Below are 26,494 nucleotides of genomic sequence, written 5' to 3' on the forward strand. Positions count from 1 at the left end.
AAAAAACCGACTTGTTTGACTTTTGTTCACGTTGTTTAGCCTATAGGCATTTCATATAATGTAGCCTAGTGCATTGTGCGCCTGGTGTTATATTACAAAACTTTTTTGCAGCAATATGCTTTTATGACAGGTTGATCTCTAATAATGCCAGTCAATATATGGAACTCCTACGGCGTGTGTGATTGTAGGCCTAATGATTTTAAAGCTAAGCAGCAGCAATGGCTGCTGAGTGGAAGGGAGACCTCCGGTTAAGCCATAGCGATCTTGTTACTCAATGTTTTTCAAAGGTTGTCTATCACTATATTACAAAGGCAGTGAAATATTAGACAAATGTATGGCCACCGCTTGTAAAAGAAGCCCTATGCAACAATTTTAGCAAAAATGACCTTAATTATGCAGGTTGAGAGTCGTTCTGATGGTTCTACAACACTTTTTGGGTCGTTTGGTGGGTGCTTCGTCTCCCCCTAGTGTTTCTCCTCGGAAAAAACAAATATGCAACTTTCTGGTCGCGGTCCGAACACATCCGGATGTGACTCAGCGGAAGTAGACTATCCTATCGCGCCTCGAAAATGTAGTCAGAGTGTAGTTTCTAAGAAGACTGCAAAACGGACTCCGACTTGGCTTTGTTGCTGTTGAAATTGTAAGTAGCCTACCCTTGGGTGAACTTCCATTTTGTAATGTGGTTTGATAGTCGCTTGAATAATGTGTTTGCTCGACCGTTTTATTGTGAGCCCTGTATGTGTTTAGCTTGGTTTATTGATGGCTAGCTCGCTAGCTAGTGGGGGTTTAGCGTAGCCGTCACTTGCTACCGCAGCTGCAGGGGGAGCTATGTCGTGAAAAATGCGAGCCCAAATCAGGCGAAAACCCAGAAACAGCGAAGGAATAACCAGACCAATAGGGCTTCTTTAACCTATTTCGTATATCAGGATTTTGCAGCCTCCACTGTGCATTTGTTTTAATTCGTCAGTATCATATCATAGCAAAGAACACAGTCTGAACGTACCAGAGAAATGGTACAGCCCAATGAGGGTGAGGGTTTGAAAATCGTATTTCATTAGATTACATCCTGAATTGTTGGTATGTGATGGTAATACTGCATTTAATTACATGCAGTATTAGATAACATTACATTTTATTTCATCCCCCCCCCAATACCCCCCGTAATTCGAACCATGCTCTCTCTCTCTCTCTCTCTCTCTCCCCGACCCTCCACGTCTGTCTCTCTCTCCCACCCTCCACCTCCCCCCCCCCCTCTTGCTCATTATCTGACCTGCTCTGTATCTGTTTCTGTAAAGTACATTACAGTTCCTTTATATATGAAACATGCTGTATACTGTAAGTGATGGTAATAGTAGTCCGCCCCATGGAGACTCAACAGATCATCTGTTAACATTCAAGTTCAGATTCAAGTTCAGTATGTCAATTTGTTGTTACTGACAATTAAGGTCAGCCAAGGTCACCCCCTAACCTTAATTTTAATTATAAAATTGTAGTTAACAGAGTGTGAAGAGATGGTTTGTTGATAAGCAAAGCAAAGATGGAAGTGTGACAAAATAAACTTGCTCTACCTTGCCTCCAACATCACGTCTGTCTGTCTAGACCACTCCTCTCTGCATAAGGGGCAAGTGTATGTGTGGGCGGTTGGGTGGGTATGTGTGTTGTGTACTTTTCTTTATGGTTCCTCTTTTTGTTGTGTGTGTGTGTGTATGTTTGTGCATATGTATGTTTGTGTGTGTGTGTATGTCTGCATGCGTGCATGTGTGTGTGTATGTATGCATGCGTGTATGTGTGTGTATGCATGTGTGTGTGTCTGTGTGTGTGTGCACGCGCATGCATGCGTGTGTGTGTGCATATGTGTGACAGCATGGGTATGTGTAGCCTCATTTCCTCCCCTCCCTCCCTCACTCTGCGTCTGGCTCCCCAGCAGACATGGCGAAGCTCCGCAGCTCAGGACTCTCCACAGCCGTCTCCCTCTGCCTGGCACTTCTGCTCCAGACCCGCGCTGAAGACTGCATCAGTGGGTATCCACCGGGGGCACCGTCTTGGGCACTGGGGTGGACAAATGGGCAGCTGGGGGGACCACAATGAGGATCTTTTTACACCAGCTTCAGTGGTGAGAGAGAGAGAAAGACAGAGAGAGAGAGAGAGAGACAGACAGACAGACAGACAGAGAGAGAGAAGAAGAAGACTTTGACTTTTGAAATCCCTTTTATTGAACCATACTATGGATCAATTACTCAATCCACCCCCTGTTAATACACACAGCAAACCAGTGGTACAGAATGTTGTTTCACCATTTAAAAATCAGTCTTCCTTCATTAGCAAAATGGATCAAGCCTTTTCCCACGCACCATTTACATCCAAACCAACTAAGGTTATTTGTAAAGAGAGAGAGAGAGAGAGAGAGAAGAGAAATCTTGCATCTGTTTACAACAGCTTCAGCGCCGGGGAGAGCTGTGGTAGATGAAACACGTTTTAATCAAACGTCCATATCGATCTAGCGGGTTTTAGGGGATTAAATACAACCCGACACTAAAAAACAGGCCTCTATTTATCCAGATATGTAACCACCAGGCGTGTAAAAGCGACAGGTGTCTATTTGGGAATCGGCTTAAATTTTAAGTTTTACGGTAGCCTATGCATTTTGGCGTAATTAAAATTTTAGGTTATCAGATCATTAATGCTATGAATAGGAGAATATGTTTGGTTGAGAGTCTTTTGTCTGTGTCGGAGAAAGTTTGTTTGTCTTTGACAGTGTGTATGAAGTCTGAACCCACTTCCTGTAGTCTGTAGTAAAGTGTGGTTGTTTTGTAGATGTTATAGTTGTTGTTTGATTTAACTGTAAAAGATAGCTCAGTTGTAGAACATGATATTAAAAATCTGTTTAATTGTTTGTTAATTGGCTCGGTAATAATTGATGTACAATGACTGACTACCAAGATTTGTGGCATTGAAAGAACTGTCTGTTTTTTTTTTCAAAATAGATGGAATATTCTATTAAAAGCATAGTTCCAATTAGACGTAAATCCCTTTCACTAGCTTGATGTTGCCACAGGTTTGGACAAAAAAAGCAGGTCTCAATTAGAAGTGTGATCTGGTTTTTATGGAAGTTTTTTGGTTGTGTAAAAACTCACCAGATTGCCCGCTGGAGCTAGTTCTATGCTGCTTAAATTGCAAACACAAAAGTTATAGTAGACGGCACTGCTTACAACGCACATTTTCCACTGAGGCAGGCAGTATTAGCCAGTTGCTAAATGTTTAAATGCTGAATACATCATTAGATCAGTGAGACTGAATTCAGTAACTGCTATGGTCAAATTCATTCAGATTTACCTGCATGGTAAAGAAATGGGAAAGTAAGTGGTAGTGTCCTACCTTTGGGGGCTATTAAGTCTATGTAGTGTATGGCTTTGGGGGCTATTAAGTCTATGTAGTGTATGGCTTTGGGGGCTATTAAGTCTATGTAGTGTATGGCTTTGGGGGCTATTAAGTCTATGTAGTGTATGGCTTTGCAGATTTGGTATGGGGTTATGGTGTTTGGGTGACAGGTTTTTAAAATGTGTGTGACATGCAAAGATTTGGTGTGTAAACAATAGAAAAAAATGTTACATCATATATAGATAGTTGTTTTCTCTGTGTTTAAATGTGCTATGTACAGTATATAATTTTGATTTTAAACAGTGATTTTGTGTGCGTGTGTGTGTGTGTGTGTGTGTGTGTGTGTGTGTGCGCGCGCGTGTGTGTGTGTGTGTGTGTGTGTGTGTGTGTGCGCGTGTGTGTGTGTGTGTGTGTGTGTGTGTGTCAGCCAGCATCAGGGTTGTGCGTCATTCCCTGTCCCACCCTGCCAACCTGAGCTGTGCAAATATGGAAGGAGAAGAGCGGTCCGTCCTCCTGCACAAGGAGGGGCCTCTGATTCACAACCACACCGTCAAAGGCCAGAGTGACACGGTGGCAGTCAAGGAGGGCATGTATCTGCACATCGTAGGGCACAAGGTGTGGTACGAGATCTCACAGGTGACCGATAGTGACGCTGGAGTGTACACCTGCGAGGTGAAAAAGATGTACCCACCACCTTACAAGGCAGAGAAGCGCATATCTGCTCTCATCACAGGTAATAGTCAAGACCACCACACACACACACACACACACAAGTTTGAAGTTTCAACTGTTAAACAATGTTTCTCATGTTGCATGCACACACACACACACGTCTGTTCAGTCTGTTCAAGTCACAAGAAAAAAGGAAATTTCCATCTCCCAGAACCACCCCCCAACACACACACACACACACACTTTCAGAATTCAGAAAGTCAAACTGCAGTACAAGAGAAGAGAACAGATACACATTACTGAGGAACAGAGAGTGCCCTGACCTTTTAAAATCTCAAACACAACATGTCAACAACACAGAAACCACTAGCAATCTGAATCTGAATCCCATGGAAAAAGAAATAGCAGAAGAGAATATGCAAAAGTAAAGATGTGAATCTTTTTTGGGGGCAGCCGTGGCCTACTGGTTAGTGCTTCGGACTTGTAACCGGAGGGTCGCCGGTTCGAACCCCGACCAGTAGGCACGGCTGAAGTGCCCTTGAGCAAAGCACCTAACCCCTCACTGCTCTATGTTTACCCCTTTCCGAGCGCCGCTGTTGTTGCAGGCAGCTCACTGCGCCGGAATTAGTGTGTGCTTCACCTCACTGTGTGTTCACGGTGTGCTGAGTGTGTTTCACTAATTCACGGATTGGGATAAATGCAGAGACCAAATTTCCCTCACGGGATCAAAAGAGTATATAAACTTAAACTTAAAAAAAAAAAAACATTTAACTCTTGCCAGTGCCATGTTGTTTTGTGTGATCTGTGATTAACAAGCTGTCAATTCAATTTCTAATACATTTTATAACCTTAACATTCAAGGGGAAGTTCATATTTGAGTAATGTGTTGTTGTTGTTGCTGTTGTTGCTGTTGTGATAAAAGCATTAAGTTGTATATAATTTCCTCCTCTGACCAATGCTTCTGTAGGGGATTGTATTAATATCAGACTCTCTGAATTCCCCCACGCAGAGGGCCACTGCCCTGATGAGGGTCAGAACCAGGCTCGTAGACATCTCCACCATGGTCGCCATGGTCACCTGAACTCCTCCCATACGGGGTGCCCCCAGACCCAGCAGGACTCCGCCCCTCTCACCCAGGCCCTGTGGCCAGTGTGCTGTGTGATGCTCTCCCTGCTCTGTGTCGTGCTTCTCGTCATCGTCCTGGTGTTTGGGGTAAGAGTCAAACTGTCAAATTTCCTAATTGCTATACAGTCAGATGTTCCTTCCTTACTTCCTACTTTGGCAGGGTTGTGTGTGCGTGTGTGTGTGTGTGTGTTTCAAAGGGGAGGTTAGTGAGAAAGAGAGGGGATACAGGTAGGCAGAGAGAGAGAAAGACAAGGAGAGAGAGCCCATTGAAGCCCTTTTAAGGTGTGATTTACAACCCTGGGGGCTAAGCCCCCACTGTCTTTCAATCATAGTGATGTCCCTGTCTCTTACCAAAGACGTTAAATTAAAATATAGGCTACTACTGGACATAGACCTACCCTCTTGAACAAAGCATGACTGCACTTCACCACCACACCACTAGACTATATGAGCAAACTGCATACGATCGATTTGACGGCACTCGCAAGTCCGAAGAACTCACCCTGCTTTGATGCGAGTGTTTTGTCTATTTACATAGGCGTCCATTGGGCTAGCCTACATGGTTTGATACGTGCTGAAAAAGTCTTTTAATGAGATAGAGAGACCCCCTTATAGACAAAAAGATCATTCGAGCCCTGCTTACCTTGCAGTAACAACGAATGTCAACATTCTTCTCACCACTGATAATGTGATTTGGACTTGAGACTGTATTTTGCCAGTGTTTCGTTTTCTTTCATTTTGGACACCACATACATTGAGTGACAGAACACCCTGATTCGTCATACTATATTTACATATTTGGTATTGTTGGATTCAGAACAACCCTACCTTTCTCATAAGCCATCATATGTGTTTCTATGATAATCCCTGGTAAAGCAGCTACAAAGTAAATGAAAACATTCTGCATAGATATTTATTTTTTGTATGTCCGCTTATTTTAGGTGTATGTTTACATGTCTATTCATTCTTTACATCAAGATATTCACGTCCAGTCATTTCTAGTAGGTAAAGCAACTTCCTGACTATAAACATGCCAAGTTTCAAAGTTCTCAGAGCTTGTGTGATTGATCTGCACTAATTTATATGCCTTAACTCCAATACAGACAGGCTATATTTTAGTCCTTTTTTGGTTTTGGGGTGTATAACAATATCTGTTAATTTAACAATCTTAGCAGTAAAATAATTTTAGCCAAGAATCCATTTCATATATGGGAGACCTTAGAGATGAGGAAAAACATTGTTGGGTTTAGTTCTACCTCCGGTAGGGGTATCTCAAAAACTAAAGCTCTTTCTGACCATTTGTCACTAGCCTATAAGTTAGTGTCTCTTTCTAGTTATTCAAACAAAGTGTCCTTCAAGTTAGTGAGGTGCAGTGGTAGCCTGCTAGCTAGTAACATCAGCATTGATCAACGTTGTCTTTGAGGGCTGCGTTTCACGAACCTGAGCTGATCGAAATGTCCTCCTGGGTTGTGGGAGATGATGACACACTGTGAGTTTCCACCTCTTGTCCCTGCTCTGCCCTTTTTTTTCTAAAGAAACTTCTAATATCCATTTGTCCTTCTGTACACTTATTTCGCTAAGGCTAGTTAGTAGAAGCACGAAACAGCAATGCGATATAGCGTAGAGGAGAAGGTACTTGAAATTGCAACATTTTGCAACAAATGATTCTAAACCTGCCCAGATCACGTCAGATTTTCTTGCTGTTAATGCACACAATGGACACAAAACACAAAAGTCTCTTCTACGGGGCTATTTATTTCATTCACGATTAGAGTTTTTGTTGTTGTTGTTGTTGACGGCCCATAGATCCGGGGCTATCCCCAGACAATCCTGGGCTATAGCCCCGAATGCCCAGGTCTAACGACGCGCCTGCTCATGACGCCATCGAGCAAATGATGATAGACAGTAATGATAGATAGATGTACAATGATAGACAATGATAGACAATCAAACACAAAAGGGAATGTCTTGATTTGGTCCGAAAGTGTAAAGCATTCAACAAAGCAAAAAGCGGTTGCTTTGAAGTATCTAAGATAAGATATAAAATTAGTTTGTTTTTAGTTTCTACATACAACAATTCTTAGTTGATTGTGTCCTTGAATGAAGGAGAAAGGCTCAATGAATGCCTATGTCTGTGCCAAATCATTTCAACAATAGTAAATGCAACTGTATTAGTCATAATACATTTCAGGACTTCCACTCAAGTGGAAATGTGAAAGAACGACTTCTACTTTTACTGGAGTAACATTAAACCATATGTATCTCTACTTTCACTCAAGTACAGGATTTGTGTACCTTGTCCACCACATAATGTGGAGATAAACTGAGAGCCTGATGTGAGAAATTTCATTCAGATTGTGAAAATGGGATAGAATTACCTTAGAACAGGACTGGGTTAAAAAATAAACTGACTCAGAGAGAGAGAGAGAGAGAGAAGGTTACCTTGGAAAACGAAACCATATTATGTAAATGAAAGAGGTCTGACAGAAAGGTTACTGACATCTCACATCCCACCTAGTCGGTCAACATTTTTTTCCCCAAATAACAAATAAATCCCACATGCGGTAAGGTGGGGGGTAAATCTTTTGCACCCAGCAGGTGATATGTGAAGAGTGATGAGCTCACCAATCACCACAGAAGTATCTGAGATCTGTGAGGATGAAGCATCTTCCATCTCTGACCAAAACTCTGACATGACTTGATCACAACTATGGTGTGAAAACACCTTGCAACTGCCAACATCTTGCTAAAATCTCAAATTGCAACAACTTACAGCGATAAATTCACACCGCTGTTTTCAGTGATGCTCTGCAACGATTTCCTCTCGTTGCAAATCTTTGGTGTGAATGTGTCTGGTGCGTGCAAAACTCTTCAGCCAGCTCGTATATTTCTGATGGAGCATCAGCTGTGTTGTAACAGCATCTGCTGTTATATTCTGCTCCTTCCATGTTCAATCCGGCAGTGAATACTTGTTTATGCCCAACAGGGCAACTCTTTATGCAACTTTAATACACACGTAAATCCTTCTGCATCGTAATATGCTCATTGACTAGGTGCAACACCCAACCGGGTCAGTGTAGACAGGTACACTAATTGCCATTAACAATAGCCGCTACAACACACACACCTGACGCTCCACAAGAAATAAAAAGCATAAACTGAATTGGCCTTAAAAGACGTAGGATGTACAAATGTTTATCGGAGGTCTCAGAGGAGGCCTAGCTAACTATGGTCAGGTGGTGCAAGGCCCTCAGGTCTCAGAGGAGATGTAGCTAACTATGGTTAGGTGGTGCAAACCTCTCACACTGGTGTGTTTTCCCCTCCACCAGCACAAACTAAGAAGCAATGCCCAGAGGGAGAGCGAGTACGTCAACACCAGACCTGCAGACTGCAAGAGACAAAAGGGGGTGCTGAGGCCAAAATGGGAGGGCCTGCTGTTCTGATCCGACCAGCTCCAGCAAGCCCAGCCTGAACCCTCAGGAGAAACCCCAAACACACAAGGTCCAGCAAGCCCAGCCTGAACCCTCAGGAGAAATAACAAACACACAAGGTTCAAAAGTATTGGGGCTATTGAAACTACTATTGACATATGTTTTGTATGTTTGTTCATTTGTTTGTTTATCATAATATACTGTATAAATCTAATATATCTAAGTGAAGCTAATAGCGTATACATATATAATATAAAAATATAGTATATAGTCCCATATGCAAGATCCCTTATATAGTCCCATATGCAAGATTCCTATACGCACAAAAATTGGAGTGTCAGTTTATTGTTCCCCGCCACTCAACAGAGTTAGTGTATGCGTGAGATACAGCAGGCTCGTTGTCTGACTTTGTACTCAAGTGCATGATGATGGGTGTTATATCCGTCTGTTCTGCTGCTCAGGAATATGTTCATGTTCATATGAGGTACATACCCATTTAGGGGTCATGAGAGGATTACCAACCCCTAGTTAAACATGTTTTTTATAATTCACTGGAATAGTGTGGTTGCTTTGTGGCTAGACCTCAATTAGGGCAAGAATGGATGGTGGTCATAGTGAACAACAACAGGAAGTGACTCAAAGCAGGTCATAGCAGTCTGATTGATGGAAATAGTCTTTGTTATTTTATCCTTTTATTTTAGTGTGTTTTCTCTTTACCTTAATGTATACATACAGAAAAGAATAAATAAAAAGAAGATAATGCATGGCAAATATATGGACCTTAATCTATTTGGCATGCATTCTTATCTTTTTGGGGACTTCTTTTCTACATTTTCCCTGCACTGTGTTCATCTATGTTTTAAACCTCTGTCAAGCACTTTGCTCACCTAAACATCAGACACAGTCTTGTTGTAAATATGCATTTTTTTTTTTTTGATAAAGGTTTGTTAATATTTTCATGTAGAGATGTTATATTGCTCTCACCTTACTACTGATCTCCATTAAACTTTAGAGTTTTACGTTTTAAGATTAGATGCTACATAGATGGTCTGTCCTTGTATTTGTATCACTGGCAATGTGATTGACTGTAGCCTAATAAGTATAACTGTCTCTCTTGTTAACATTTTTTGGTTTAATCAATGTCATCTGGATCAGTATTCTTACAGTAACTCAACTGTATACTTAGCATACCCAAAGAGAATAAATATGCATAAACAATAAATGCATATATTGTCATTTTCTCTTGGCCATAATGTATCTGGATTAAACAGAGACACGAGCTGGGTACCCATGACCATGTTTTTTTTTCATGGGTAACCATTATAACCATGGTTTATCACTATTGATAAATAAGCACCATTTTCCGCAGGGGCGTTGCTAGAAAATGTGGGCCCTATGACACACAATTCTGGGTCCTCTGAGGCCTCTGTCAGTGCTGGGCCCTCATCCTAACTCCTCCTGATTCTGATTATGGGTCCTTCTGGGACCCCCATTAGTGCTGGGCCCTCATCCTAACTCCTCCTGATTCTGATTATGGGTCCTTCTGGGACCCCCATTAGTGCTGGGCCCTCATCCTAACTCCTCCTGATTCTGATTATGGGTCCTTCTGGGACCCCCATTAGTGCTGGGCCCTCATCCTAACTCCTCCTGATTCTGATTATGGGTCCTTCTGGGACCCCCATTAGTGCTGGGCCCTCATCCTAACTCCTCCTCCCCACCAGCAGCTCCATTGATGCCCCGCGTGAGGATCGAACTCACAACCTTCAGATTATGAGACTGATGTGCTACCTACGGCGCTATCGAGGCTCCAGCTGCAGATGTCAGTACGGATAACTTAATGTTTGCTAAAAGAAAAATGATGCTATTTACAGTAATATTTTTCAATAACTCATTGGCCTTGACTCATTTTCTGCTATGCATAAACCATTAGTGCTGTGGTTAGGAGCATCATCATTACCATGGTGCACCATATACTGCATTAAAACCATAATGAATTTCCGTAAGGGATATGATACGGTAGTATCAGGTTGGGTTTGAGATTTCCTGTGTGGTAGGGGTACAGCAACAGACAAACGTGTGGTTTAGAGATGTAGTGGTGCTGGGAACCTCCTGCTGCTTCTCAGTAAGGGCAGAGGATTCATATGTAAACAGGCCACAGGCTGTTAAGAGATAAGTTGTTACACACACACACACACACACAGGCTTTATCTCTGTCTCTCGATCACACACTGTGGTAGACTCCTCCCAGCTTGATCCACCAAAGTTGCTAAAAAAATAAAAGCCTGAAATATTCCATTTACATATTTCCATTTAAGTTTTCACACATTTTGATATGACACTTACATTTGAGCTCTGGTGCATCTTACTTATATCAATGGTCCTTGAGATGCTTCTACAACTTGATTGGAGTCCACCTGTGCCTAAATGAAATCACTGGACATTATTAGGAAAGGCACTGGCACACATCTAGATAGATAGCTAGATAGATAGATAAATAGATACTTGTACATGTACATGTATTGATCCTCAAGGGGAAATTCAAGAATTTAGAAGACTTTATGTAAGGTCTCACAGTTGATGGTGTATGTCAGAGTGAAAACCAAGCCACGAGGTTGAGAGAATTGTCTGTAGACCTGCGAGACAGGGTTGTGTGAAGACACAAGAGCACAGTAGCCTCCATCATTCTCAAATGGAAAAGTTTGGAACAACCAACAGTCTTCCTAGATCTGTCCGCTCAGCCAAACTGAGTAACCCCGGACGAAGGGCCTAGGTCAGACATGTCACCAAGGACCCCAATGGTTACTATGAATGACATCCACAGTTCCTTTGAGAGGATGAGAGAAGCATAAACAAGAACAAACATCAGTGCAGCTCAGTGTCTGGTTTCTTCCACTTCCAACCAACTGTGGCCAAATAGTTTAGTTTCATCAGGCCAGATGATATTACTTCAGTCGTACAGGTGTTTTTGGGAAACTCCCTGCAAAAAACTGCTTCCATTTGTCCACTCTACCATAAAGGCCTGATTTGTGGAGTGCTGGACTGATGTTTGTCCTTCTTCACGCTTCTCTCATCCTCTCAAAGGAACTCATGGAAATGTCTTTCATGGGCTTACATAAGGAAAAGATTTTGCATGTAATCAGTTGAAAACAACAGTCCTCCAACCTCAAACAGAAAAACGTCTGCAGCAGATTCCTTATTTACAGTTTTTTTTTAAATGCTTACCCACAAAATCTTTGCAAAATCTCAAACACCATAACCATACCAAATCTGCAAAACATTAATAGCCAGCCTTTGACTGTTTTCAATTTCATAAAAATCTTTTGCAAAACACCACACTCAACTCTCTACATAACACACAAAATATAACAGGGAGTTATCGATTTCCATTTTCAAACACAACCTATGAAAATGCTTCACACATTCACACACACATACTCCTTCATGCTCATCACATGTAGGCCTATACACGCATACATACCCAGCTTTTTCAAAAGTCTATTTGGTTTCTGTCCAATGTAGTTGTTGTTGTATTTTGCATTATGTTTTTCTTGTGTGCTGTAAAACACTGAATTCAGAACAGCATTTTTTTTTTGTAGCATTTCCTGTTTCAATGTTGCTTACATATTTGCTGTGTATATTTGAGCAGCTTCTCTCTGCAGATTTCTTTCACTCTTGACTGGAAATATAAAAGCCCACGAAAGAAAGAAGAGCTTTAGGTTAAGGCAAACAATGTGTACATGATATATCCAAAAAAATATCTTATGACAAACATGTTTACATTATGAGGCAAATTCTCGCTTTTGAGATGTGTTTGTATATAATGTTTATATATAATGTACATATTATGTCAATGCAGTGTTTCATTGTGCAGGACAGATGAGGCATTTGGCATTTTGTGTGAACAATAGCTGGGTTTGTGTGTAGAGTTGGTGTGTTTGAGGAAGAGATACATGTAAAAGTATGCAACTCCACCACTAGAGGGAGCTCTCCTCCCATCTAAACTTTCATACTGTCTTGTAACTATTGCATCTTTGAAGCATTCAAAAGCAGTAGTGAAATTCAGTGCAGTAGCAGTCCTCAGCCTGTAGGTGTCATTGCTCTCTATGTAGTTCTCGTTGACCATTGGATAGTAATGGCAAAGGTTTATATTGCTCTCTATGTTTCTCACCCTGGGATAGTGAGGGCAAATATATTTTAATCTTTACCATAAGTTGCATAATAACTCTTTGTGAGCTCTCTGTGTAGCGTATTTCATTCTCAAGGCAACCCAATGTTGATTACATCATCTGAGAACAGAAAACAGCAGACAAGAGTGAATAAAAGCATGAGGGGCAAATACATATCAAAAAGGAAAATATAAGAAATACAAAAATTGAAATTGAAAAAAATGAATAAAAAATACATAAACTACCATACATTAAATAAAAATATAAGAAATATAAAAATAAATAAAAATACATCAGTTAGATATCATACTGAAAATATAGAATAAAACATAATTAAACACTGAGTGCAAGTGTAAAGAATGAAAAATGAAATATGAAAGTCATAAAACCCAGAGAGCAGCTTCTTGTGTAAGATGTGTATATACTGTATGATCGGACTAAAAGAACACCACTGAGAATGCTTTAGTGTTAAAACTAGCAGTTGGGGAGCATCTGGAAGTTAGTTCTAGAGGTGAACTGTGTAATGCTGCAATCCAACTGGTAGTATATTTTTCAGTTCTCTGATGACTCCATGTGCAATTGTTCTTTTGACTGCCTGTGTTGTTGTAGGCCCACTGCATGTTACAATGTAAGCATTTGTAAACACTTTTGTCATAATATGACATTTGGGATGCATCACGTACACCTAAAACCTAAAGCTCTTCAGTCTTTCATTGGCTTCTATGTTTATTCCCATACAAGAGTGAAAGTCATCTAGAGAAATATACACAATAAGCACATCAGCAAAAGAGCAAAGCAAAATAAAACAATCACCATCTTGAATTGGACAGAAATCAAACACACTTTTGAAAAAGCTTATCACTTTTGGAAATTGTGAATGAGTGTGAATGAGTGCGAATAAGTGGTGAATAAGTGGTGAATAAGTGGTGAATAAGTGGTGAATAAGTGTGCCGTGTCCTTAGGTTGGGTTTGAAAATGGAAATCAAGTAACTTCCTGTTAGATTTGTGTGTTGGGTAGAGAGTTGTGTGTGGTGTTTTGCAAAACCTGTTTTATGAAATTGAAAAATGTGTGACATGTATGCACGTGACAAGATGTTTGTGTGAGGGCCGGTGGAAATAATGGAACTCTCTGCAGCATTATGAGAGCCGCATAATATGCTTTGGAACTGGATGCCTCTGTATGTATTTGTATAAAATAAAATGTTCCATTTGACTCAACGCAACGGCCTAAGCACAAGTGATTGAGGGAACTTCTGAAAGGGTTCTGTGGTTCATGCCATTCTCAGCCCAAATCCATCATTCATCATAAGCTGACGGTAACAGCGGAAAGACTTGCAGTTTGATGGCTTCCCATCCGCTGTTAGTAGCCACAGGCTTCATAAGGGCCTGCCCCAGAGGAGTTTCAGGTGTGCGTGTGTGTGTGCGCATGTGTTCATGTGTGTGCATGTATACATTTTGCATGCAGGTGCATGCCACACATGACGTCTCTCTCCTGTGTACACACAGAGCTCATAATTATATGGCCATCATCCCATACTGCATTGTGTGTCTGTTACTCCTGCAAAAAATGACAACACTGCACAGTTTTGTGCATGTCCCTGCCTCCAGCACAGTACTCTAAGTCCTATGCACAGGTTAAAGGGATATTCCACCATTTGGGGAATTACACTCATTTTCCACCTCTTTAAAGGAACACGCCACCATTTTATAAAATTGGGTTATTCACCGTCTCCATTTTTGTCTGCGTGAATGCATTGTCGTAGTCCGGTAGCGCCCCCGCTAGGTTATCTTAGCATAGTGAATGGAATCCTTTGTAGCCAGATAAGCCAAACAAAAAACATAATCCCTAATTACTTCTTGTGGCCTCCGTCACGAGTACAAATAGCAATGCAGATTACAGTTAGACGAGGTGATCTCCTAGGCAGGTATTGACTTGGGACTGTATTGGGGTGAAGCACTGCTACTTGGGACCAGTGTTGGTCAAGTTACTTGGAAAAAGTAATTAGTTACTGATTACTGATTACTTATCCAAGAAAGTAATCTAGTTACTTTACTGATTACTTATTTTCAAAAGTAATTAGTTACTTTACTTAGTTACTTTACAAAAACACACTAGCTATACACAACCTGAATACGCTTTTTTAAAACTTGGTTTTATTAGTTTCAATCTTAACTTTTTGGTGTGTATACTCCTTCATTCGAATAGATGTAAATAAAATACAGCAAAAAAAAATATTAAAACCAAAGTCTCTATTAACATTTACATCTTTTAACAGTTGCAGTGCAGAGAGGAGTAATGCATTTACCAAAACAGAAAATGCTGTTGCATGCCACATTTAGGCTGTTCTAATGTCAAGAAGAGTATGTGTTTGAACTGTGTGTGTGCAGTGCCGCTGCTGGCTATTTTGGTGCCCAAAGCAGAACTGTTAGTTTAAAATATTTCTTAAGAAATACTACTAATTTGATGCAGTTTAACTCATTTATAAATGGTGCGCTGTCATAAGAGCATCTACACAACTCTCATAATGATCAGCTCCATTCAAATATAAGCCTATGGCTAGTCCACAAACTCCACATTTGGCACTATATTAGCAATAGTCATGATATTAAGTTGGTATAAACAGCTAGCTAGACATTTTCTGTTTGCAATTAAAAGTGATAGCCTATATGAGCCTGGTAGCACCTACCTGAGTGGAATGTGTTTTAATCGGCATAGGCTACTGTGCTTCATGTAAATGCTTAGTTTAAGGCAGTGGTTCTCAAACTTTTTCTTTCATTCCCCACTTTGATCAAGGGGGCCTTTTCGAGCCCCACCTGTCCCTCGTCGCTCTAAGAAAGTGGTAGGTCAAGCTTAAAATTGTCAAATGTATTGAAATAATGACAAGTTCTAAATATATCCTCTTCAGCAGAGTTAAAATCAGCTGGTGCTGCAGATAATAATAAATAAATACATAATGTGCCATTGTAAATTAAACACACATATTTCTGTTTTCCAGCAACATATTAGGAAGCATAGGCCAATATTTTACAGCATTGTACAATATATTCAATGAAATACCAACATGCTGCATTAAATGGATCCATAATCCAGTCATACTGAGCACTGCCTGGTTGGGAAATATTTTTGAAATAAACTTTGCAGGGATGTGATGTAGGCCTACTGTTTAATACATGGGATCACAAGAGTGGCTCCCGAAGCAGACGTTTTCAACGCTGGTTTAAGGGAAACGAATTATTGAAGACTTCAACACTCACCAGCCCCATTACAAAAAGGCAAAGACCACATTATATTTTTGCCCATTTTCCAAATCACAGCTATTTTTTCATTCATGGGTTTCTAACCCCTCTACCGTCCCAGCTACATTTTACTGTTTATCTATGCTCAGTGGTCATACAGTGCAGTTTGGGCCTGCACACGTCCGGACTCACGTCCCCCAGCCCCGCTGGCTGTTGTTCTGCAGCTGCTCTGAGCGAAGTGTCCACGAAAAGACCGTTGCTAATCAAATACGAAATATATATAGGCCTAAACAGGCCTCACGCGCGGAATCTGTTTTGTGATTGATTTTTGTCCATGATAAAATGACACGTCTTGTTGCCTACATTTAATGTTCCTATTGATTTAAAGAAAAAAATCATTACAACCAATGCTGATGTGGTAGTGTTTTTATTTTACCCAACCTCTCCTAGTCTCCTATTGCAGACAGTGGGCTAAATCTGCTTAATAATAAAATAGGCTCATAGGGACATTTTCTTATAATTCCAGAAGAAACCAAAACAACAGTCTCGTTTTTTATTTAAGCAATATAGCATGAGCGTGAGTGGCCTATAGCCTTTTTTTTTTTTAAATTGTGTGTGTGTGTGTGTGTGTGTGGGGGGGGGGGGGGGTTGCCAGAGGATCAAAGTAAGGTCAGGGGGGCGTTTGCTCAAAAAAGGTTGAGAACCACTGGTCTATGGCAAAATCACGGTTTAGTAACGCAGTAACGCAGGCTGCTTGCAGGAAAGTAAAAGTAATCTAATTACTGTTTTTGCAATTGTAATCCCTTTCTTTACTCGTTACTTGAAAAAAGTAATTGGATTACAGTAACGCGTTACTTCTAACGCGTTACTGCCCATCACTGCTTGGGACTGTATTGGGACGAAGCACTGCTACTTGGGCGCAGAAATGGTCTGTGATGTAGCGAGTGAGAAAAGTACTAATGTGTAGCATGATATCTCTAGCCTGACGAGCCAGACCCACATTAAAATGTAGGGTCTGGGCACTCACCGTTCGCAGTGCTCAGTCCGAGGGCCGGGATAATCAGTTGTCTTTCAAATTCCCTCTGCACTCAATAGGACAAGGGCAGCGCTATGAGTCCCATGCGTTTCCCACCAGCGGAGCTTAACTCGTGTCACACTGTTCGCCAACAGCAACATCCATCTTATTTGTTTTCAAGTAGCAGGGAATTCAAGCCAAACCGTTGCAACTCTGCCATCAATTATGTTAAGCCCACCTAACGACTCTATACACGATTTCATTGGCCTGATTGAGTTTCGATTTCTGGAGCTCACAAGCCAACGGAGAGTTGCTAGACTAGCCCTGGCTAGGTGCGCGTCTAGATTTCTAGGCTAGTTGAAGCATACAGTATGGCTACTTGTCACTCGTGGCACACTCTGAGAAGGCGAGACACGGGCTTGTGTCCCTACCAAAGCTGTGACCAAACCTATGCCCTTCATACACTCTGTGTAATGCTGGACAATTATTTTCTACCCCTCTGGAGTGAAGCTATATTGTCATTTAGTTCAAAGCTTTTATGTCTATCTGTGTTGAACTGAATCATGCACAGACACACCGCAGAATGGGTAATTAAAGGACCCTAAGAAGTTCTCTTGAAAACTTTTGTTCCAATCCAATTTTGACTTTACAAAGCTTAGGAATGTCGTCACTTGGGAAGTGTAAGCAAAATTGCTCAAATGCTCAGTACTTTTTACCTAGCAGTGGTAGGCCTAATAGTATTGGATTGGTGTTTGTATCAGTTCCAACAGTGCTATTATGAGGCACCTCCATATATCTGCCATGCCTGTAGAAGTCTTCTATGTGCCTGTGTGGTGATGGTAATTCTCATGTGGAGTGATGTTGGTGAATCTCGTTACTGTTTATTGTGGCTTCTTTGGACAAGGTAGAACAACTGATGGGCAAAGTGATTTTCAGAGTATTAAAGAGAAGACCATTCTTGAAATGTAAAGGACGTTAGACATTCCTCCCTAAAATGAATTACTTTCTCAATTAACATTAATCTGCCCACTTGGAGGTGTCACAAATTTGGACACTCAAATGCTTACTTGCGTTATGCGTCTGTGTACTTCCTCCTGGGATGGTTGATTGATAGAAGATTCTTGGACTTGAGCCTATTGCTCTGACAGTTAGTATTGCGCTAGCTAAGGGGGGCTTTAGAACCGTACTGCTTAAAACGGAAGCTTTGGAGTTTAACACACAGTTGGGATCGAAGTAGAACGTGATTGCTCTATGAGGAGTGTCACATCAGATGATTTGTAGATAAACTTCCTGGAGAGCGGAACTATGATATCCCGGCCATAATGGTACAGGAATGTGGGTAAGATACAGCCAAATATTTGCTTTTTAAAGCCTTAGACAGACTAATTACGCAATCAACATTAAATCCGCCAAAAAATAACGGATATTTTCCATAAATAGATAATGACACTGTTACACGGTCAATGCCATAGCGTGCTAGTTGATTAAGCCTACGATGAATTCAGTCACACACAGGCACGCACACACTCACACACACACAGGCACACAGATAAACACACACATGACATGAACACACCCACACGCACATAAAAACACACGCAGGAATGCAGGCACATGGACACACACACACAATTACCCCATTACCCCCCCAACAGGCACACAGATAAACACACTGTAAGTCCCATTGTACCGAATTTTGGTTGCAGTTCCAAAGTTCCATTGGGGGCGATCGCCATGAGTGCCAAATGAATGGAGCTAGACGGCTAAATTTGTCTCCTTCACCTGATTGTCGTTGACAAATCTCGGATTTGTAGTTTGTGTAACTTCAACATGGGTTATAGGTCGAGTGAAAGATCGAGTGCTTATGTCCTTTTGATTTCTTTCAGGTTGGGTCGTTGTTGCCCATAACACGCTAGCATTGTGCTAATGAATGACGTCATTGACACGTTTGAAAGGCTATTTAGAACAATTAAGTGACTTTACAAAATATAATACTCAACCAAGTGTATTTTCTTTGCCTTCCCTTTTGAATACAATATTCAAATTATTGTAGCGACCGGCTGTCAATCAGGGAGTGCCCGTGCTATGCATAACCCCGGGCACGCTCATGTTGGCAGCCTGGCGAGAGGGGGACGGGACCCCCAGGGAATATAGGCTACGGTTTGAGGAAGTTCTGTCTTTTTTTGGTTCTGGGCCTGACACGGGCCGCTGTGTGTTATATGCTGCATTGTGTGCTTTGGTGACAATAAACCAGTTCATGAAACTCTGGCTCTTGGTAAAACGCTACATTATTTTCAAATTAAAAATTATATCCCGAGAAAAGTCAAGGGGTTTTGAGGGGTACAGCTCCATAGACCTCCATTCATTCTGCACTCGTGGACGAGCACCCTCATGTGGAGCCACAGGAGGAACTGCAACCAGTTCAGAAACCGGAAGTTTTCAGAGAGTGGCAGTTCTCTGACTGTAGCATATTAAACCAGAGGTGCTGGTGTCACAGCAATGGAGGATATATCTTACGTGCCATGAACTAGTTCAAAGTTCAGTTCACAAATTTTAAAATGAACTTGTCCAGTTCATAGTTCCTAATTCAAAATTTTGAACTGAGTTCACAGTTCCAAAAATGAACTAGTTCATAGTTCTATTTTCCATATGTTGCTACGAGCTATTATTTTTCAAAATTATTGCCACAGCCCATATAGAACCACAGATTATTTTATCAGCAATATTTTATTAAGTTTATGAAAGCTGGCCTTTCCACCTTACTCAAAGGCTGCAGGTCTTCGACAATATACTGCACCACCAGGTTGTCCAGCTGCAGCTGGAAGATGACAACGGAGCCACTATTGTGGAGAACGCAGTTAAATGAGAGTATAGTTCCATGTCAAATCAGCCTAGAAAATCGCCACGTTTCATTTTCCGTTGGTCTTATTCGACTTTTTAACTTGAGAGGAGACTAGTTTTAAATAGGAAAATTACCGGAAATCTTAGTCACTTTTAAACATGATGCTAGCAGGCGAGAAGCTAATGGTCTAATCAGATTCAATGATCTATGCTAGGCTGGAGCTAAAACTCGTATTGGCAGACTCAGAACGACTGGATGAACTGGAGAAAGGTAAAAAGCAATTAACTCAAGGGGAGGTGGAAAATGGTGGAATATCCCTTTAAGGCTGAAGCCCTAATCAGTAGGCCAAGGCTGCCCCTAGCCACAGCTGACATAGTCCTTGATGCTGTTCAGTGCCATACTTTGTGCCCTATCCAAATCCCTTTTTTAGGAATAACCTATTCCTGACCTACCCTGGAAATCCAGAGTTCTCGCGAGAGCACAATGGAATTGACTCTGCGAGACACTCTGGCAAAGAGCAATGATGCACATACTTTTACCCCAACATTCCAGGGGAACCAGCTAAACTGATGAAGACAGCGCTGCAACGTTGGAGGACAGTACACATTGGTCGTAGGGTTATCCGATTGCGTCGAAGTCCGAAATCATTCAGAGTAAACATGGTCTAGTGTTATCCAATTGCGTGCAGTGTGATTTTTAAATGCATGCTTGTTGCCGTCCCTCGAGTTGGGCCATTATATTGTTCTTGGCCAGACCCTTAATCTTTCTAGATTATCAGGGTCTGGATTTTCCAGGCTATTCCTGACCACCCTTGCAATATAATTGCCATATGAGAGTGGCTTTGGATAAAAGCGTCTACTAAATGAATATAAAAAGAAAATATAAAAATGAGTTTGAGATGTGTTATGCAAATTAACAATGTTATGTCAAATGATATCACTAAGTTTTAATGTCTATAAGATATTATATTGATTAACTGATTAACAAATTCTGGAATGTTGGATGCAGTGTTTTCTCTGGTTTTACGGTCCTAGTTTTTCTGTGGATTTTTATTTTTATTTTGAACATAATCATGCACAGTGGTATGCTGTGTCACGCTGTGATTGTGGCAATAAAGATGGAACTGAACTTTTACAGTTTGTTTCTGATTGCTTAGGTGCTATTTTTACAACTACTAGTTTTACTAGTCTAGTTTTGCATAATAAATGTCTTGCAAAAGCACACAAGTTTAGCAAGCCTTGACACCCTTTTAAAAAATGATGTTTCCTGTCAAAACACAAAAGACAGAGAGGAGGCAAAACAACCATCATGTGAATTAACACACAATATACCAATATCACAGTGTTAATGTTCATGAAAAGCACTTACGGCTTTTGCTTTCTCTGTGTGCAGGGAAAAGGCCTATTCGTTTTAAATTACTCTGGCATATGTACCAGTAGTAAACTAGTAGTGTACTATACTGTAGCTACACAAATGCAAAAGAAATAACAAAAGAAAATATCAGTATTAGAAAGCCAAATCATTTCACTAGGGAAAAAAAACAGGCCAGATTTTCTTTCTAGGTCTGGCCATAAGATGTTGTTCAAGAAGTAAAATGAATGAGTCTGGTGGAACCAGGCTACAATTAAATTGCAAAGTTAGTGTAACGCAGTGGTTTGTGTTTATTGATTGGGAAAATGCACTACTGTACTTTCAGTTTCAATGGGCAGGTTGTTGTGCACAATTCAGCCAGCAGAGAGCAGCACAGGGCAATAAAGGCAATCAGGAAGTCAAAACATGCAACATGCCGACATAACCACTCATTTGTAATATAGTGCCACTTAGCTAAAAAATAAAAAAGCACCAACATCCAAAGGTTTAATTTTATAGTTTTTCCATTAGCAACCTCGTCTCTTCTCATTAAAGAAACTTGGACTGAAGACACAGGAGAGGAGATTTCAGATGGACTATGGCATTGGTTCTCAAAGTGGGGTCCGGGGACCCCCAGGGGTCAGCAGCACATTGTCAGGGGGTCCCTGACAATGCTGCTACAAAATATGAAATTGTCTTATATGGCGAAAAGCTACAGTATCAGTATTTGCCCAAATGATCTGCTGATACGGATACGTTACATCAATACGTCAAAACACTTTACAATTAATTAACCGTCAACAAAATGAAAGTTATGTGAAGCAAACACTATGTGTTCAACACAATAGGCTTACATTTGACAAAGAAACAACAATCCTTTAAAAAAAATCCTACATACTGTCAAAGTTTGCCAACATGACTATTGTGGTATTAGCACTCTATGATTTTAAAATACATATAACATAAGCATCTAACAGAAAAAAAGTCTATACAGCTACATGATTAACTTAAGTTTTATGTGTTGCGATTATGAGGGGTCCTTGGAGAATTTTCCACTCCATGAGGGGTCCCCTGCCCACAAAAGTTTGAGAACCCCTGGACTATGGCATTAGAGATAATTAAAGCATGTTCCATCAGTGCCAGACTTCAGCTTATTCAGTATAAATTCATTCACCATTTGCACTTTTCAAAAACTACATTGAATAAGAGATAGAAATGCCAGAGATAGAAATGCAAATCAAGTGATGGGACTGTGGGTCATCTTTTTCGGGCCTGTCAAAAGCTCATAGGTTTTTGGGGTGACATTTTTCAACTGTACAGTGTCATATATGAAACCTCATTAAGACCTGACAGCATCTTTGCAATACTGGGTTGCTCCCCTTATTCAGTGACTCTCTATAGAATTACAACAGACTGAATGATATGGTATCTTGTGGAAGAGCTGCGCTACACCCTCAGACACTCATCGCAAAGTTGTTAAGATCTGGGGGCCTTTTGTAGATCATATTAAGAGAGAACAGTCTCAGGATGAGGTCTTATTGCATCAGATGGTGTTGTACGGCATGTTGTGAATGGCTTTCATATCCTCATGGTGTGAATTGGTTTCATATTCTCATGATGTGAATTGGTTTCATATTCTTATGATGTGAATTGGTTTCATATTCTCATGGTGTGAATTTGTTTCATATTCTCATAGTGTGAATTGGTTTCATATTTTCATGATAATAACTGGTTTCATGTAAATTGCGTTCGGTGTGGTTTGCTGGGACTCTGCCCTTGTTTTGGGTCTTTCTTGACCTCACTTCCTCCCAACTCCATGGAAAACCTGTGGTCGATTTTCTTTTCAGTTCTTGGACCGGATTACATAGATACATACTGGTATCTTTTATATGAACTGGCAATTAATGTTTTGTCTTGTTTTGTCCTGTCCGTCTTGGTGTTTGTAAGTTCATGTTCCCTTTGTGACTGCTATACAGAAAATCTTTCAAATAATATGAAAAAGCAAAAATTAGGCTTTGCAACCACAGTTTTCTTTGGCTGAGATATTCAAAACTGCACAAATTGTATGATCAGTCGTGGGGCAGTCGTGACCTACTGGTTAGTGTTTTGGGCATGGAACTGAAGGGTTGCCGGTTCGATACTCATGTGAACTCATGTGTTCACTCATGCCGGTTCGATACAATCAATGAACTCATGTGTTCATTTAGGGACCGTACACCAATCGGCCTGTAGATGGGGTGTTTAATGAAGAGTTGCTGGTGCACCACGCATGCACACACACACACACACACAAAACACACACACACACACACGCGCGCACACACACACACACACACACACTCAAGTATATTTCAGTGTGCTCACTCAAAACCACACACTGTTCACAGGCCTAGGCTTACGCTGAAACGTAAAGAGAAAACTGTACTGCACAGCAGTACAAAATATGACCGCCACCCAGTCCAGCACATTTTTTCCACAAAAATAAGTCACGCTTGTCAATTTCCTACTTTGTTCCTTTTTTGTGTGTTTGTAATTGAGTGTGTGCAGAGTGTGTGGTTGTTTTTGTGTATGTGTTTTATGTGTGTTTTTGTGTGTGTCTGCATATGGAATGGGTTAACATGACCCCTGGAGGCAAACATACGCAAAAATTGGTCATCCCAGGCCCTACGGTTCTCAAGATATTCACAGAATGGTGGACAGTTGGTGGACAGTCACTAAATGTATTTCAGTTTGGGAACGTGCGCACATCCAAATTAAGGTGCAGGAGCCAAGAGTCTAAGATCCAGTAACAAAGAGGGTTGCTCTCCGTTTATTTTCTTTTATTTGACTTCAATCCCCACACACATGACGTTTCGAGCCCTTTTCAAAATTATTTTGTATTATATATATATATATATATATATGTGTATTATATTTAATATATTTATTATATTTATATCACAATCTGACATAGTCGCTTTCCATCTTTTACAGAGGGCTCTGTAAGAATTCATAATTTTTTAGATAAAAACGCAGACGAAAAAGAGGTCTGAAACTCATTCCAAGAAGAAACAGTCATTTTAGCAATCTCCCACCAGTCATGGGCAGTACCATGAAGGACAGCCCTGAAAGTGGGCAAAATTTCAGCATCATTTTTGACAAATAGAGAACAGGATCGGAGTCATCATGTGGACTTCAAAATGTGGGAAATGGAAGTTTAAGTTGATCAGTCTTAATAGGAGGAGGAATCACAGGAGACCCCACAGAAGTCTACACAGGCACTGTATGTGGATAGGTAATAAAGGTTTTCCTATAAGAGCGTTAATTCAATCATTGAGCTTCTTGAACTCACTTTCATTGTTTTGTTTGTGAATTCAGTTTTCTACATGATTAACTGCTGTAGAGAGCTTTTCCAACAGTGTTACACAGTGATCTAATTTACTGGAGAGCTGTTCTTGAGACCCATTATGAAGATTCATGGTTGGCACTGATATCCTGTTGGACCTAACTAATTGATTAGCTTTGTTGGCTTCAGATTGTTCTGACAATAAAGTTCCCCTTCAACAAGTTATCTAGTTGTTCCTCCATTTTTACTTTATCTTCCATCACAATGGTTTTAAGTTCAGTCAGCTTTTGTTCAGTTTGATTCACAAGAGATTCTATCTCCAAATGAGAGCAGTTTCGGGTCATTTCTGCAAGCATTTCCATGTACTGAGCACTTTTTTTTCATGTGTTATGGTGCGCTGTCACCAGCAGTGTTGTGCCTGAACGCGTTCTTTGAACGAAAGTTCATGAACTCGTTCATATTTTGAGCGAACGTGAACTGAACGTACTGTATTACTGCCTGATGAACGTTACTGTGAACTCGTTCATTCTGGTGTCTGTGAACGGCACGCTCTTTCAGTTTAACTTCGTTCAATAGGGTGCCAGATTTCTACACAGCCTTCCACGCGAAAACCTGGCTAAAACACACCGTAAAAAGACCTTAATATGGCAGCATGCAGGTCACCATTTCTCAAACTATGGGCCGCGGCCCGCAACGTGGACAATGCTGGTATGCAGAGTGAAATTATTCCCGGGGCATCGTCTGATAATTTGCTGCGCAATTGATCAAGGAACCGCGGACAGAAAAAGAAAACAAACGTTTCTGCAATTAGTAGGAAATACTTGTTAATTTGGTGTCATCAAACATAGAGGCATATAATTAAGTCGTGGTATGAGCGTTTATTCAATGCATGCGTGTGCACGTTGGTAGCAAAGCTAAGCTTCAACCTATTGGAAGGCTATTTAATTATAAAACGACATTTAATAGAACGACGTGGATTTACGCAACTTCCAAAAAAAAACAGAGCACAGACTATATAAAACACTGTCTAGCATTAAGTATTTGCCAAAGTCAGCCAAAAGCTATTAATTAGTCTTAGTTAAAGATAGTGAAAGATCTCCAGATCAGTGATTTACGCATGATCTGATCCGCCATTTACCATTCACAAAAGCTGGTATTGTGTTTCCTGAATCCTTACATTCAGGCATTCAAAAGAAATGTAATTAAATAGCATATAAATATTCTATCAGTGTATGATGCTTGCATGAGGGAAACATCCCAAAACAACGGCAGTGGCACTCATATAATTGCTGTTGTTTTGAGAAGTATTTATCATGCAAGCATCATGCAACAATGCAAAAACAATGAAACTATTGTAGGCCTAATTATATTTTACATTAGTAAAGCAGTACTCTGATGTGCATGTTTTCACAAACTTTTGTGAACAATCTTAGCACTTTAAACATTGACTGTTTTGAAGTGCATGTATAGCAATATAGTATAAAAATAATAATAATTGTGATATCATTATGATAATTTGATGGGGGGTGGGAGGAGGGGGTGGGTTCATGTAGGTGGGCCCTATGACCCCAAAGTATGCCTTGACTGGGCTTCAGGTCAAAGAAGTTTGAGAAAGGCTGATGTAGACGACAAAGCATCAAGGAGGCATCGTACGATCATTTAAACAAGTTTTATGACAAGGTCGGTGAGGATGGGAAAAATCGTACATTTCTGTGCCCGCACTTCAGTCACATCCACAGCAAACCTGAAACGGCACATTGAACTTAAGCTGGCTATCCTTTCAAGGTATGTGCAAGCAAATACAAAATCAAAAGACTGTCAAGACAGATCTTCAACCCAAATGAACTGCATTCTATATGGGCTGTGGCAATAATTTTGAAAAATAATAGCTCGCAGCAACATATGAAAAAAAAAAAAGATGAACTAGTTCATTTTTGGAAAGTGTGAACTTAG

General features: G+C 40.6%; 1 protein-coding gene across 1 annotated transcript; it reads left to right on the forward strand.

The window, feature by feature from the left end:
• Nucleotides 1–1,892: 1,892 nt before the first annotated feature.
• On the forward strand, nt 1,893–9,074 carry LOC121703921. The gene is made up of 4 exons (XM_042084389.1): nt 1,893–2,017; nt 3,806–4,111; nt 5,060–5,262; nt 8,505–9,074. The coding sequence occupies exons 1-4, from the start codon at nt 1,930–1,932 to the stop codon at nt 8,616–8,618; spliced, it is 711 nt and encodes a 236-aa protein (XP_041940323.1). The 5' UTR covers nt 1,893–1,929; the 3' UTR covers nt 8,619–9,074.
• The last annotated feature ends 17,420 nt before the right edge of the window (nt 9,075–26,494 follow it).

The sequence above is a fragment of the Alosa sapidissima genome, chromosome 2, assembly GCF_018492685.1.
Source record: "Alosa sapidissima isolate fAloSap1 chromosome 2, fAloSap1.pri, whole genome shotgun sequence".
NCBI lineage: Eukaryota > Metazoa > Chordata > Actinopteri > Clupeiformes > Clupeidae > Alosa > Alosa sapidissima.

Coding starts and splice junctions, on each gene's coding strand:
- LOC121703921 (XM_042084389.1), top strand. CDS start 1,930: ATGGCGAAGCTCCGCAGCTCAGGACTCTCCACAGCCGTCTCCCTCTGC. Junction 2,018..3,805: donor CCGCGCTGAAGACTGCATCA/GTGGGTATCCAC, acceptor TGTGTGTGTCAG/CCAGCATCAGGGTTGTGCGT. Junction 5,263..8,504: donor TCATCGTCCTGGTGTTTGGG/GTAAGAGTCAAA, acceptor CCCCTCCACCAG/CACAAACTAAGAAGCAATGC.